This window comes from Heterocephalus glaber, unplaced genomic scaffold (genome assembly GCF_053883595.1).
Source record: "Heterocephalus glaber isolate CG9 unplaced genomic scaffold, H.glaber_assembly_v1.0 deba00001531, whole genome shotgun sequence".
NCBI lineage: Eukaryota > Metazoa > Chordata > Mammalia > Rodentia > Bathyergidae > Heterocephalus > Heterocephalus glaber.
Window position 1 is genome coordinate 15440644 of NW_028258329.1, and position 14590 is coordinate 15455233.

The 14590-nt window shown below is 43.7% G+C and overlaps 1 protein-coding gene across 2 annotated transcripts in view; it reads left to right on the forward strand.

Moving 5' to 3' along the window:
- Positions 1-4348: 4348 nt before the first annotated feature.
- Agbl1 (AGBL carboxypeptidase 1) overlaps positions 4349-14590 on the forward strand; it is an 832602-nt gene continuing 822360 nt past the window's right edge. The window contains exon 1 of one of the 2 annotated variants that reach the window (XM_087188360.1): positions 4349-4554. In XM_087188360.1, coding sequence (XP_087044486.1) covers positions 4504-4554 — 51 coding nt within the window. In that variant the 5' untranslated portion in view covers positions 4349-4503. The remainder of the gene's footprint in view (positions 4555-14590) is intronic. The other variant, XM_021264792.2, reaches the window with a different exon arrangement.

Consider the following 14590-nt stretch of genomic DNA (forward strand, 5'->3'; position numbering starts at 1 on the left):
CAGTATCAGAGCTCTCGTTGACAGGCGTGTCTTCTGTGCCCCTTCACAGGTGAGACCTTTGTTCAGTCTTGCTGCCCTCTTGGTTACAGAAACAAGATTTATCCCCCTTTGAAAGGTGATGATATGGGATTGGAGTGACACTTTGGGGATATAGGGCCACGGGGGCAACTCATGAGCCTCACCTCAAGCTTTGTCCATGTTTAATACTGTTCGTCAAGGCTCCCAACCTCATTTTCCCACAGTTGGTGTTGAGGACTTGGGGGTAGAACTTCTACTTGGCTTTGTTGTATTTCACCATAGAGGATCTGGTCTGTTACTCAAGGCTGCTGAAATCCTTTTGAATTCCAACTACATCATCTTGCAGAGTTCAATCTTTTCAACTGGTGTCATCAGAAAACCTGATAAGCATGTAGCCTTTATTTTTTATACAAGTCATTGATAAAAATGATGAAAAGGAAAGAGTCAGGGGACTGAATACCCCTGATGCTGTTAGAAAACACTCTCTGCATTAGTGTCAGTTCATTAATTCCCACTCTTTGGGTAGTGGCAGTGGCATGGCTGGGGGAGGGGGTCTGCTCTGGGCAGCACATTTTTCTCTATATCTCATTTTTAAATTTTCTGTTTAAATAGATTAACATACAGTATTCAGAAATGTCGGAGGGTGGCAAATTGAAGGACTTCCCCAAGCTGCACAAACTCCAGCTAAGCCACTGGGTGGTACCATCCTACTAGCTATTAAATCCTCCTAGTATATAGGCTTGCACTTATCTCTGTATCTTTTTTTTCCCTTAAATTCTTTTATTGGTACATTTTAGGTATACAAGATGTTTACATTTATCATTGGGTGCTTGTACCTGTACATGATGTATCTTGGCTCTTATTTTTCCCCCCATTACCTGTGAGCCTTTCCCTATTTACATAGACTTCATTTCCATTTTTTTTTCTTTTCTCATAATTTTTCCTTTCCCTTCTTTCCTTTCCCCTTCCCCTCTCACTACCCCTACACCTTTGGACCTTTTAATATTTCAAATTATCATTATTCATTTTAATCATTTTAACCCTTATTTACACTTTCAGTTTCTCAGACTAGAGAAACTATTCGGTATTTATACACGTGTATCCTATTTATTTCACTTAAGAGTATGGCCTCAAATGCATCCATTTAGCTATAAATGTCTCCAGTTTCTCATTCTTTATGGCTGAGTAGTATTCCATTTTATAAAAAAAACACATCTTCTTTATCCAGTTTCCAGTTGATGGGCACTTGGGCTGTTTCCAAGCTTTAGCTATTACAAACTGTGCTGCTGTAAACATGGGTGCGCATATGGCACTATGGTATGATTCTTTTAATTCTTTTGGGAAGATTCCCAGGAGGGGAATAGCTGGGTCAAATGGGACCTCTAGTCCTAGTTCTTTGAGGTATCTCCATACTGACTTCCACAGTGGTTGCACCAGTCTGCACTCTCACCAACAATGGAGAAGGATTCCTTTCTCCCCACATCCCCGCCAGCATTTGTTATTGGTTGATTTCTTGTTAGCAGCCATTCTTTCTGGGGTGACGTGGAATATTATCTCTGTATCTTATTCACAAGATATAGGAAAGAAAGATTGGCCCTTGCTCCCGTCTCCCTGCCAGTACCCTTCAGCTCTTGGAACATCCTGCCTGATAAGAGCCTGTTTACCTGAGGCCTTGGGCCATGCCAACAGGCTCTTCTAACTGGGATATATGGTAGGTTTCTTGGGCCACATGATATCAACTTGACCTCTGGAGAGGCTGGAGAATAAGGTCTGCCATGTTGGGATCCATCAGATCTGCATGATCCACCCCCAGTATGAACCCTGGATAGGAGCTTCAGGTGAGCTCCCTTCATCAGCAGTGCTCTGCCTGTATCACATACATCATTGCCGAAGAAGTAAGTGTTGTGACCACAACTCTATCAGGAGAGGACAACTGGGAACTCATGCTTGGTCCCTTTTGGACTCTGTTCCACACATCTCTTCACTCCACTGAGTGCTATCCTTTACCCTTCTGCTGTTAACCACCGTAACTGTGAGTACTAAGGCTTTTCAGAGTTCTAGAAGTCGCTCCAGCACATCAGTGAACCAGAGGGTGGTTCTTAGGATGGCTGAACTACAACAGGAATCTCAATGTTACATTAAATGTGTCTTTCTTTGAAATCAGAGTACAGTTCTCTCTGGTTTTCTGCTCTTTGATTTCCTTAAACATCTCCTGGAAAAGATACCCTGTGAAACAAGTAGGTAGTCCTTTCTCTGCCTCACGAAGCAGGCTCCTCCCTGTCCTGCCCAAGAGACTCACCTTCCCCCTTGGCTGCCCATGTGGTTTAACAAGTGCTCATTCCAGTGCACTTTTGGGGAAGATACCATATTATCCAGGAGAATTCCAAGCTTGGGTTTCAGCTCCTACTTTTTAGTGAAGTGTCTTCCAAAACTGAAATGTTATCTGGGGAAGAGCATTCCACCCTACTATCATCCATTTACACATTTATTAGTTTATACATTCATTCACCCAAGTGAATCAGTCCACAAATGGAGCCAGGCTGGCAGTAAGAGTGAAGTTTGGATGAGGGGACTGTTGGGGCTTTCCCTGTGCATGAGGGAGGGTGAAGAAGGTTGTTCCAGACTGGGGATCAGGGATCTATCGAGGCATGAGGGGAACAGTGTTGAAGGTTTGATGGAGAGCTGACAACAAGGCAGATCTGCACCCTGATTTTTGTTAGGAAATCAGAGGGTGAAGACCCACTCTCTATTCCTTGTCTGGTATCCTTGGGACAAGTGGGCAGTGACTTTCCAGAGATGGAGATTCTCCTGGGGTGAAGGGAAGTGCAACCAAGCTGGGCATGTGAGGCAGGAGTGTCCACAAAGAAAGAAGGAGCCCACTCTCTACCTTATTGCACAAGGGGTTTAGGGAAAACCATGTTCTTGGCACTGCAAGGGGAAAGGTGTCACTAAGTAGAAGAGAATTATCCCTTTAAGGATAAGGTTTTATTTTACCTCTGTCCCATATTATTCCTGTGAGTTGAACCAAGACATCATTTAAAGTGGAGACAGTTTTACTTCAGTAAGGGTGATGCCAATGCCTTTGGTTCTCTCCTCAGAGGTCATTTTTGTGACTTCACATGATAAGGGTGTTTTTATCTTTAAATCATTTGTAGGTATATATTGGGAAAGAGGTTTTGTTTTTCCTTCTGACTCTGCTTTTCCTTCATCCTCCACTTGAAGACCAAAGGGTGATCAGACCTTAACATAACGACATGGGACAGTTCAATCTTCCCTGTCCCCACACCTTAGAAGACCACAGAACCCATGCCCCAATAAGCCCCACCCTCTCACAGAAGGCAGAGATCTTAAGGGGATCTATTTGTACCCTCTTGTCACCACAAGTGTTATGAGGTGTAGAGACACAGGAGCCATCAGTTCCCAAATGGGTGATCTTCACATTTAAAGCCACTAAAAATGGAAGTGTCTTGAGGTCAGGAATCACAGGAATGTGTCCTTGAATTGAGATTTTGGCCACACCTGACCTCTGACTCAGGGATTCGGGACACTTAAGCCACATAAGATCTGGAAATGCAAACTCTCTTTTCTCAATGGTGCCATAACTCAACTTGGGCAGCCTTTGGCCTGATGCTTTGTATGCCAGGAAGGCTCCCAGCTCTGCAGAGGGTATTGCCTGGGAGCTCTGTCCCCCGGTACCAGAAGCTCTTTAGCTTTCCGTTACTTTGCCCAATATGTTTGCAGGGCAGTGTAATGGTTAGGGTCTGTGTATGAGCATGAGCTTGACTGTTTAAGTCCTACCACATGCTCTTAAACATTGTGTTCATTGGTTTCCTCCTTTGGAAAGTATCAGTGGTAATAATAAAACCTACTTCTATGGGTTATTATGAAAATGAAAAGATTTTATAAGGGACATGGTCCATAAGAAAATACCCACAGTAGTTATTCTCCTTCTCAGCCACAGCTCCTAACCCTAAGCCTGGATTCTCAGGGGACCGTGGACTCCTGTGCCCCGAACTGCCACAGTTGTGCAAGTACTCTTGAGTCTCCTGTTACAACTCGGAGCCGGCAACAGACCAAAATAAAGGGGTTGGGGGGGGCAGCGGGGAGGGCAGAGCCAGCCTCAGGAGGGAGTCTGACCAGGTCAGCTGGGAATGCCTGTCAGCAGTCCAGGGTGGCTTCTCTTCTGCCTGGCTCCTGCGTGGCCTGAGGTGAGTGAATGACTCATGCCGGTGCCCTCCCCACCCCTGTGCCCAAATGCTCAGCTCTCCCCCGGGCTGGGGCTCACCTAATCCCCACAGTGGGAGTCGGGGGGCATCTGCGCCTGTGCAGAGGTCTAGGGTTGCACAGTGGTGACTTAACACTCTGAAGCATGTGCAGCTGAGGCCTCTGTGCAGCTGAGGCAGGCAGCGAGGTCACACTGGCAGCCGCTCCCTCTCCAGCCCCGATCTGGCCTCAGGCAGCCGGTGCCCTTGGACCGAGAAAGGGATGGCCGAACAAGAAGGCAGTGGGCTGCAGGTCCTGCTGAGTACGCTTCAGGTAGGAAGGGGTAGAGAGGGCACAGGACCTGGTGGGCTGGGTCTTTGCCCAGTTGGCTAGTGTTGGAGTCATGCACACGCTCTCCCCTCCGGCAGCCAGTGTCCCTGTTTGCTAACTAGGCAATTGAACAGGAGTCGGCTTTCACCGTGAAGCTGACCTAAGTGATGCTAAGGTGTTTAAATATTGAACACGACAATGTTGATGATTGCTCTGCTTAAATTATTGAACCCAGTGGGATCAGAGGCTCTGGCTAAAAGATCCAGCTTTGCTAGAGGTGGAAAAGATGGGGATAAAAAAGCTTGTCTGGAAAATGAAGGAGACATATTATAGCCACCCCCAGACAAGGCTACAGATCTGCTGGGAGCTTGTAGAACTATCTGGGAGGAAAGGGAACCTGGGGGAAGGGACTCCCCTGGGCTGCTGCTAAATGGCTCTATTATGGCACTTCCAAAATGTATCTGGGTCAGAATGGCCCAGAATGCTTGCTAACAGTGCACATTCTCAGGTAGAGTCTGGCCAGAAGTCATCTGAATCACCAGGTGGAGGAGCCTGGGAATCTGCATTTCCCTGGTGATTCTATTCACTGCTAATTTTGAGAATCTTTGCTCTAGAGGAGTGTTTTGCAATCTTGTCTGCACTTTGGAATCACCAGGAGAGAGCTAAAAAATCCTGATGCATGGGAGTCACCTCCAAAGATCTGGATTTAGTTGTCCAGGGAACAACCTGAGCATTTGAAGTACGAAAATCCTGAAGGTGTCTTAATGTGTAGCTAAAGTTGAGGACCACTGCCCTACAGACTGGAGAAGATGCTTATCTGCATTCAGAAGATATCAGAGCTCAAAGAGGCCCAAGGGATCTTCTGCTGCAAGATTTCTAAACCTGAAGTTTGTGCATGGGGATCACAAAATGATGGGCTTCATGAACCCTTGCCCCAATTTAGAATGTGAACTTTTTGCACTTATGTTCATTTTTTCCTGTTGTGAAAAGCTTCCTTAATTTTCCTGTATCACAGGATCTCTAAAGAGATCTATTTTTCTAAAAGTTTAAGAACTAATAAACCCAGCTTTCAGGTGTATGGGTATACAGACAAGGAAACGAAGTTTTACAAGTGAAGTAGGTTCCTCAGTGTGATCTGACTGTTTAATAGAGTAACTTGGGCTAGCATTCAAGAACTTCAAAATCCAATTCACTTAGTGTCTTTTCACTCTTTTTATCTGGTGCATGCAAAGAAAGACTGCATCTGAGTCAGGGGTGTTGAAGGTGAGACTACATCTCAAAACAAGTTTGCAAAATACGTCTTCTGGGTGTATGATTTGAGAGTCAGGTGTAACAAGTTAACATTCTGAGTGTCTTTCTAATTTCCGAACAGTTGTGTGGAAACCCTGATTAACTGTGATGAAACAACTGGAAGCTTGTAATAAACAGAATTTCCTTTGAACTAGCTTTTTAGGAAAAGAGTACTGAAGGGCCTGGGATTTAGCTCAGTGGTGCTGCCTCCTGCCTCACAAGCGCAAGGTCCTGAGTTCGATCCCCAGTACCAAAACAAACAAACAAACAAAAACAAACGTACTGCAGAAAGTTGGCAGTAGGGGTTTAGTGAAAATGAATGTCCTGAACTTGGCCTGGAAGTTGCTTCCCACCACAGGGGATTTAGAATGGATATTTAGAATGATCACTCCAGGGTACTGCAAGATTCTCAATTATCAAAGAAAGATTTAATTATGTTCAGCAGGTGCTACTTAGTTCCCAATGAACCAGAATATTAAAATAGCAGCAACATACTTCTTGTGTATACTCCACATGATCAGAATTTGGTTGTAGAATTGACTTAGGTTCCCAGCTTGGTCCCAGCAATGTGCCTCCATGAATCCTATTTCTCTCTCCATAAAAGTCAGAACTCTGAAACACTTCAAAAAACAGAACTCAGAGCATGCATTTTTTGGAATAATCTTTTATGGTGGGGTTGATGCCTTTTTCCCACTCTCACTCCTCGTGGACTTTAAACTGGTGGAGCCCACAGAGCTAAGAGGCACTGGTTGAAACATTCTTCATCGGGGGGGGGGGGCGTGTCTTGAAGATTTTACCAATTCAGACAAGTCACTCTCTCCTTGTGCATAAAGATGAACAGAAAGCTGTGTGCTGGTTTCCAAACCCCAGGGGAAGATGACGGAAAAGTTTGAACAGAATTCCATCTTACAAGTCCTCTACATCGTTGCCCAGGGAGGATGAAAGAGAATAGAGGGCCAGAAAGAGCAAGCTCGGTTGACAAATATCCCTATGACATGATCATAGAAGTCTCCTCCCTTGAGAATGTCATCATTTCTGTCTCTTTGAGAGTCACAAGGAAATAGCAGTTTTTACGCTCATTATCTTCTCCTGCACAGTGGAGGAGGAATGGTTTTTTTCTACCTTATATTTGGCTTGAACATGTAAGAATCAGTTTTCTATCAAGACATTTTCCCTGCTCCTGGCCTTGGCAACTTGGGTTTGAGGCAGAAAATCAGATAGGTTCACAGATGTCTGGGTGAAGGGGTGGCAGCCACAGTATAGGTGTGAGAGGCAGATGGACTAGGTCTAGCCCCATTTCTGCCTCTTGCCAGCTGTTCATCCTTAGGCAAGACCTGCCACTTCCCTAAGCCTCCATTTATATATCTATAAAAAGGGAACAATAAAAGTAGCTTCCTAAGCACTTTGTATGAGGATTAAGAGAATACATTTAAAAAACGCTTGTAAACTATAAATGGCTATTTAAGTGACTGTAGTTTTCATATTTCCCTGGTTGAGCACACAGCAGAAGAACTGGAAACACTTGCCTACACTTTTCATCAGCCTGGCCTGATTTTTTCCTGGGTGGACTCCAATATACTTGGAAAAAAGGAAGGTGTCTCATTCTGTCCTGCTCTCGTCTCTCCATGTGGTTTGAGCTAATGGGGAAGATGGGGAATTGCCAGGGGAGCAGGATATGGGCTCCATGCCACTTCTGACTCTGAGCCCTTATCCAGCAGGATCCCACAAAATGCCAATTAAGTTCCTTATTGAAACATGAAAAATGTATCATTATTAGGTCAGCTTTGGCACTCTCTGGGCTGGGATATGGGCACATTTTTGCTGTTTGCATTCATACTTTATTATTTTATGTTATAACTGCTCAAACTGAATCCCAGCTCTGCATCTTTGCCAAAATGTGCATAGCTGACTCCTTTTCTCAACTTGGGTTCCAATATCATCATCTATTATGGATTGTGAATAAGACTTCAGGATGTGAGGTTTCCTGTCTCGAGTTAACATCGACCTTAGATAATAGAAAACCTGGGCTGTGGCAAGCAGTTCACTTATTCCCTTGGACTTGATCCTCCAAAGATTATTTTCAAGACAAGAAGTGATTTTGGCCCCTGGGTTGCACAAGGGGATGGGTGGAAAAATGACGACTGATATGTTTCATTCATAGCACTTAGGAGTTTTGTTTCCAAAACATGTGCTTGATAATTTCCCGTGTAAAACCCTCCATGGAGGATGTGGGGATGTCCATCTATTGTATGTATCCATAGGCCAGATGGAGCGGAAACTGAACTTTCCCCTTGGACAAATGCAGGGAAGAATTTTCCTTTTAGGTAGCAAACACTACATAAACTTTCCAAAGCTCACTAAGATTCCTCCCTGGTGAAGTTTGAGGCTTTCTGGGTTTGTTGGAGACTCTTATATCAACTGTAACACAAAGATGGACTCTATATTAGTCAGTTTTCTGTCACTGGGAGCAGATACTGGACATACACAACTTCAACCAGAAAAGGTTTGTTTTGGCTCATAGTCGCAGAGGTTTTAGTCCATGGTTGGCTGGCTCCAAGGCAGAAATGACATGGCAGATGGGGATAGTGGAAGAAAGTTGCTCAACTGATGGGACTCAGGAAGCTGAGAGACAAGGAGGGAAAGAGCCGGGGGGGGGGGAAGGGGCCAGGGACAAAAATACATCTTTCTAGGTCACACTCTAGTGACCCGACTGCTCCAATCAGGCCTCATTACCTGACAGCACATTCAGCTATGAACTTATCAATAGATTAATTCACTGATGAGGTCAGTGCCCTCATGATCTAGTTGCCTTCCAAAAGCTCCCCCTTTGAACACATGAGGCTTTGAGGGATGCATTTTTTGATTCAAACTGAAACAGAAGCAGACCGAAATCTGTTTTTAATTTTGAGTCTCAGGAGAAGCAAAAAAAGAAAAACTCATAAGGACAAGCACCAAATTGAAAAAGGAAAAAAAAAAACTATCAAGAAATAACATTTGAGCTGGGTGTTATGGTACACACCTTTAGTCTTAGCTACTTGGGAGGCTGAGTCAGGAGGATTGCAAATTTGAGGCCATCTTGGAAAGTCTCAACCAAAACCAAAACCAAGAAAACCAGTTGGGAATGTAGTTTAGTGTTCGCTGGATTCAACCCCCAGTATTAGAGAAGAAAACAAAACAAAGCAAAGTCCATCAGTACCTAAGGAAAGATTGTGCTAGTCAGACTGGATGGTGAGGGGGGTGATGGTGGTGCCTAGGGGCACACTGAGCTGGAAGTGGGGAGAAGTCTTCACTTAGTACTTTTCCCAAGACTTTGTTGTTTACACAGTTTCTTAAATTCATTGGACTTAAAGATTGGAGAAAATGAACGATTTTTATGGGTGCACTTTTGACCAAACTCATCTCCATTACTTCCTGTTGCTCTGTCTGCCACTTGTGGACAAGATATGGCTGGCTGTCATATGGGTGAGGAGACTGATTGTCAAGGGAAGATTAAGCTGCTCAGGGCTCTGACAGAAACTTGGTAAAGCCCTAGACAGGGGCTGAGAATCAGGTCTTGTCACTAAAAAACCTTTCCAAGAGCCTGTGTTTCTGTGACTGAGAGTATACCTATTTATTTTTTTTTTGAGGGCATTACCTTGATCTTACTGAACCTGAGGATTAGAGGAATATGAATTCTCTACAACAGAGGGAAGCTTATATAGAACTTAGATTGTCTTCTGTGTTGTGATTTTGTGTGTGGGTAAATAACTCCTGGCAAAGAAAGGTAATACTTTTGATTTGGGTCCATTGGATAGTCTCAATATTCATCCATCCATCCATCCATCCACAGCTTTATCTGCACTAGAAGACATTGAGAGGACTATTGTATGAGATGATATGCTGGAAGAGCAGGGTCTCTGGTATAGCTTCTCAAAACTTGTGTGACTCAGGTCACACATCTGCATACTGGGAATTGTAACACTCACAGGTTTATGACAAGAGAAAGTGCATGTGAAGAGGTATGCACAGTGGCACATGCTCAATAAAAAGCAGCAATGATTATAATTTAACACGGTCCTTGCTCAAGAAAACGCAGTGTTAAAGTACAAAGGTAAGAAGATAAAAATATTTGTAAAAGGGCTGGGGATTTAGCTCAGTGGTTCTGCCACTTGCCTCACAAACGCAAGGTCCAGAGTTTGATCCCTGGTACCAAAAAAAAAAAAAAATTTTTAAAAGTAAGTTTGCAAATAATGAATGCTGTGGTTAAAAGCAAACATCAAAAGAGAATTCTATAGAAGAGAGTGGGGCTGGACTGAGTTGAAGTTTAGGGATTGGGAGCAGAGAGTTCTGAAAACTTTCCTTTCTGTTGTTTTAATTTGAAAGAAATACGTGTTATTTTATATGTAGCCTTCAAATATTCTTGCATCAAAGCAGTTCTGATAGAATGGCTGAATTAAAACAATCAGAGCTGGGTCAGAAAGTCCCATCCCCATGTGAGAACAGAGCAGTTGGCATTTCCAACTCCTGAGCTCAGATTCTGCATCTGACTATCTCCCTGAACACCACCTCTGCAGGGCAAAGGGGGAAGCACAAGGGCCAGCACTGCTTTGAGGTGTAATTGGAAATTTGGCACTGCCGATGATGTGCTGAGGCAAATGGCCAGCAGACAGACCCACACCCACAGCAGAAATTGTAACCTGGCAACATTTACTCTGCAATTTACCCAGTTTCTAAAAGTGGAACTGATCTTATGAGAGCCAAAGACAGTTTCAGTTTGAGCCTTGGGAGTTGGGGAGGTATGCTAACAGGAAGAAACCTTGAGCCAGGTTACCTCTTACTGTATCTGCTATCATGGGACAGGCAGTGTGAAACAAATAGACCGGGCACTCTTTCATATTTCAGAAATGGGTGCATGGAAATGCATCCTCTTGGGTATGACTTATATATCCTTCTGCCAGACCTGAAATGAAGGAAGTAGAGGGTTTGTGCGATCTGTGCCTTTTCACCGAACAAATAGTGCATGGTTCTTTCAAAGCGACAGATCTGAAAATCAGGTGCTTGTCAGAGAAAAGTGTGGTGTGAGAAAAGAAAGATGTCAAGAGAAGAGATGTCAGGGATGAAAGAATGAATATAAAAGATGTGAAAGAACGGCATAGAGTATTTACTCAATGTATGGTCTTCTCTCTTTTCCTCCTCCTTTTTTCACTCTCTCTTTTATGGATAGCTTGTCATAAACTGACTACATCCATGTGTCCAGCACCCAGAGGAAGTAATAGTGACCTTTCAGTACCCCTAAGTACTCTCTCCTGTCCACTGCCAGTCCCAACTTCCCCAGTATTACCACTAATCTGATTTCTACTACCGCAATACAGGTCTGCATGTTTTGCATTTCATATAAATACAGTAAGTCCTTTAGCTCCTTTTCCTCAACATTGCGAGATTTTTCCGAGTTTTTAAATGTAGTTGAAGATTTTTTTTTTTGTGGTACCAGGGATCGAACCCAGGACCTTGCACTCACGAGGCAGGCGTGGTGCCACGGAGCTAAATCTCATCACTGAGTAGCAGACCCTTGTGTGATTATACCATGATTTCTTTATCCAATTTAGAGTTGATGATATTTGGGGTGGTTTCCAGTTTGGGGCTATAACAAAATCACACTGCTGTGAACATCCCAGTACACGTCTTTATTAATATATGTGAGCATGTCTGTTGGGCATGTACCTAGTAGTGAATTTCATAGTCATAGGATATTTATTTGCTCAGCTTTAGTAGATAATAACAAGAAGCTTTCAAAAGTGATTGCTATAAAACAAATACCTACTTGCCACATACACATAATTAGTTTGAGAAAAGCTCTGGATGATCCACATCTTTGCCAAAATTTGCTTAATACAAGTGTTGGCTGAATGTGGTTTGAGGTGCTTTGCCTGGAGGGACTCTGCAGGATTCATGTCTTACGTGTTCAGTTCCCCATACTTGGTCCCTTTCATATTCCTGGTTGAACAACAACTCACATTTATTAAACAGTTGCTGCAAGTCAGGAACTGTGCAAACTCCTCTACAGGCATCAGCTCATTTAATCTCTACAGTATTCTTATGAGGCAGGTAATATTATCATCCACAGTTTAAAGTTCTGAAATGGGAGTTTGGAGTGGTTAATGAATTTCCTGAAGTCACAGAGTGAGCAAATGGCATAGCTGGAATCTGAGCAGCAGGAGCCTCATGCCAGCAAAAGTGCCCTCAGCAGCAGGTGTATTAACTCTTCAAGGAAACAGACGAGTGCTGAGAAGATTCTGAATAGATCGCCCCAGGTGCAGGTACCTGTTGGGGCAGATGGAGTCTCCCACTTGGCAGATCTGGGGAGGCTGGCACTGTCCCCACAGGCTGAGAGGACTGGCCCACTGGGTGGAGAAGAGGTGCCCACAGCAGGGACCAGCAAACTCTTTGGGTAAGAGACCAAGGAGCAAGATTTTTAGACTTCACAGTATCTCTGTTGCAGCTAGATCTTGGCACCTCAATCTGCATGCAATTGGATGGGCATAGCTGTAGTTTACTAAAACTTTCTTGATAAAAACAGGCAGTGGGGCTGGGGATTTAGCTCAGTGGTTCCGCCGCCTGCCTCACAAGTGCAAGGTCCCGAGTTCGATCCCTGGTACCAAAAAACAACAACAAAAACAAAAACAGGCTGTGAGTTAGACTTGATCCATGAGCCGTAGTTGCTGACCCAACCTTGGAGCACCAGGCCTGAAGCCTGGTGTAAAGGTGGGAGATGGGGTGGCACACTGGGGGCCAATTGCTGCTGCAGACTGCCAAGTGGGAACTGCCGGGAGTGTCTTCCATCCCAGGCTGCCTTTCTGGCAAAGGAACAGATCACACCATGCCTCTGTGTATCCTGGGTCCTCTCAGACAAAGTCTTGCAGGCCCCGGAATACATAGGTGTGTCAGGGTCTTCTGCTGCCCTTGTGGTCCTGGGTGTCAGTAGAGATGTTACCTGTCCCTGTCAGCTCCCTGGTATGGGCTTTCTGGGCGTTTTAGCAGCATTGACCAGCCTTTTGGGTGACTGGTCTGTAGGTACTGCAGTCTGTGTTAACAGCACCACCAACACAAGAATGTGCTCAAGCCAGCACTTCTGAACTGGGTTCTGAGGAACAGTAGTGTTTCCTAGGATGCCAGTGGAGGTGGTCCACTCAAGAAAAGGTAGAAGGGACGGATAGATTTGAAATGTCAGGGTAGATATATGTATTAGATTTCCTTACTGAAGGATCCTCAGCCTTCTAAAATCTTCAGACATTTATATCTTTCAGCTTTCAGTTTAAGTGTATTTTACTCAGAGTGGACTTCTCTGATAGCATGATTGGCTATCCCATCACTGTATGTCACACCTGTGTCATCTACCTCTGCATATTCCCTAATACTTATTTTGGTGCCACTTCCTTTTTTTTTGTCTTAAATTCTTTTATTGGTACATTGTAGGTATACAACACAATTGCATTTCTCATTGGGAACTTGTACCTTTACATGATGCATCTTGGTTCTTATTTTTTCCCCATTCCTAGCCCTCCCTTTACCCCCTCCACCCTTCTCTATTTACAAAGACTTTATTTCCATTTTTTCCATTTCTCAGCATTTTTCCTTTCTCTTTTTCCTTCCCCCTTCCCTCCCACTTACCCTACCCCTTTGGACCTTTTCTTCCTATTTTGCATTATCAATTATTCATTCTAATCATTGGTACATTTTAGGTATACAACATAATGACATTCATCATTGGAAATTTGCACCTTTACATAATCTCTCTTGGTTCTTATTTTTCACCCTTGCCCAGCTCTCCCTTCAACCCCTCCAATCCTCCCTATTTACAAAGACTTTGTTGCTATTTTTCCATTTTCTCATATTAATTCCATTCCGTTCTTTCCTTTCCCCTACCCCTCCCACTTCCTTCCCCTTTGCCCTTTTTCTTCCTATTTCACATTACCTATTATACATTTTAGTCCTTATTTACACTTTCAGTTTCTCACACCAGAGAAACTATTCAGTATTTATACATGTGTGTCCTATTTATTTCACTTAAGAATATCACCTCAGTGTGCATCCACTTAGCTATAAATGTCTCTAATTTCTCATTTTTTTTATGTCTGAGTAGTACTCCATTTTATAAAAAAACCCACATTTTCTTTATCCAGTCTCCAGTTGATGGACATTTGGGCTGTTTCCAAGTTTTAGCTATCACAAACTGTGCTGCTATGAACATGGGCACACATATATCACTGTGGTATGAGTCTTTTAATTCTATGGGAAAGATCCCCAGCAGTGGAATAGCGGAGTCAAATGGGACTTCCAGTCCTAGTTCTTTGAGGTATCTCCATACTGATTTCCACAGTGGTTGCATCAGTCCCACCAGCAGTGGAGCAGGGTTCCTCTTTCCCCACAGCCCCGCCAGCATTTGTTATTGGTTGATTTCATGATAGCCATTCTTTCTGGAGTGAGGTGGAGTCTCAGCATTGTTTTCATTTGCATCTCTTGAATGACCAGTGATGTTAAACATTTTTTCATGTATTTATTTGCTATTTCTACTTCTTTGTCTGAGAAATGTCTGTTCATTTCAGATGTCCATTTTCGGATTGGGTCTTTAAATTTGGGAGGTCTGATCTTTTTAAGTTCTTTATAGATTTGAGATAGTAGACCTTTGTCTGAGGAAAAGCAGGTGAAGATTTTTTCCCACATTGTGGGTAAAAATGTGGGAAACCCGCATTGTGGGTTGTCTCTTCACACT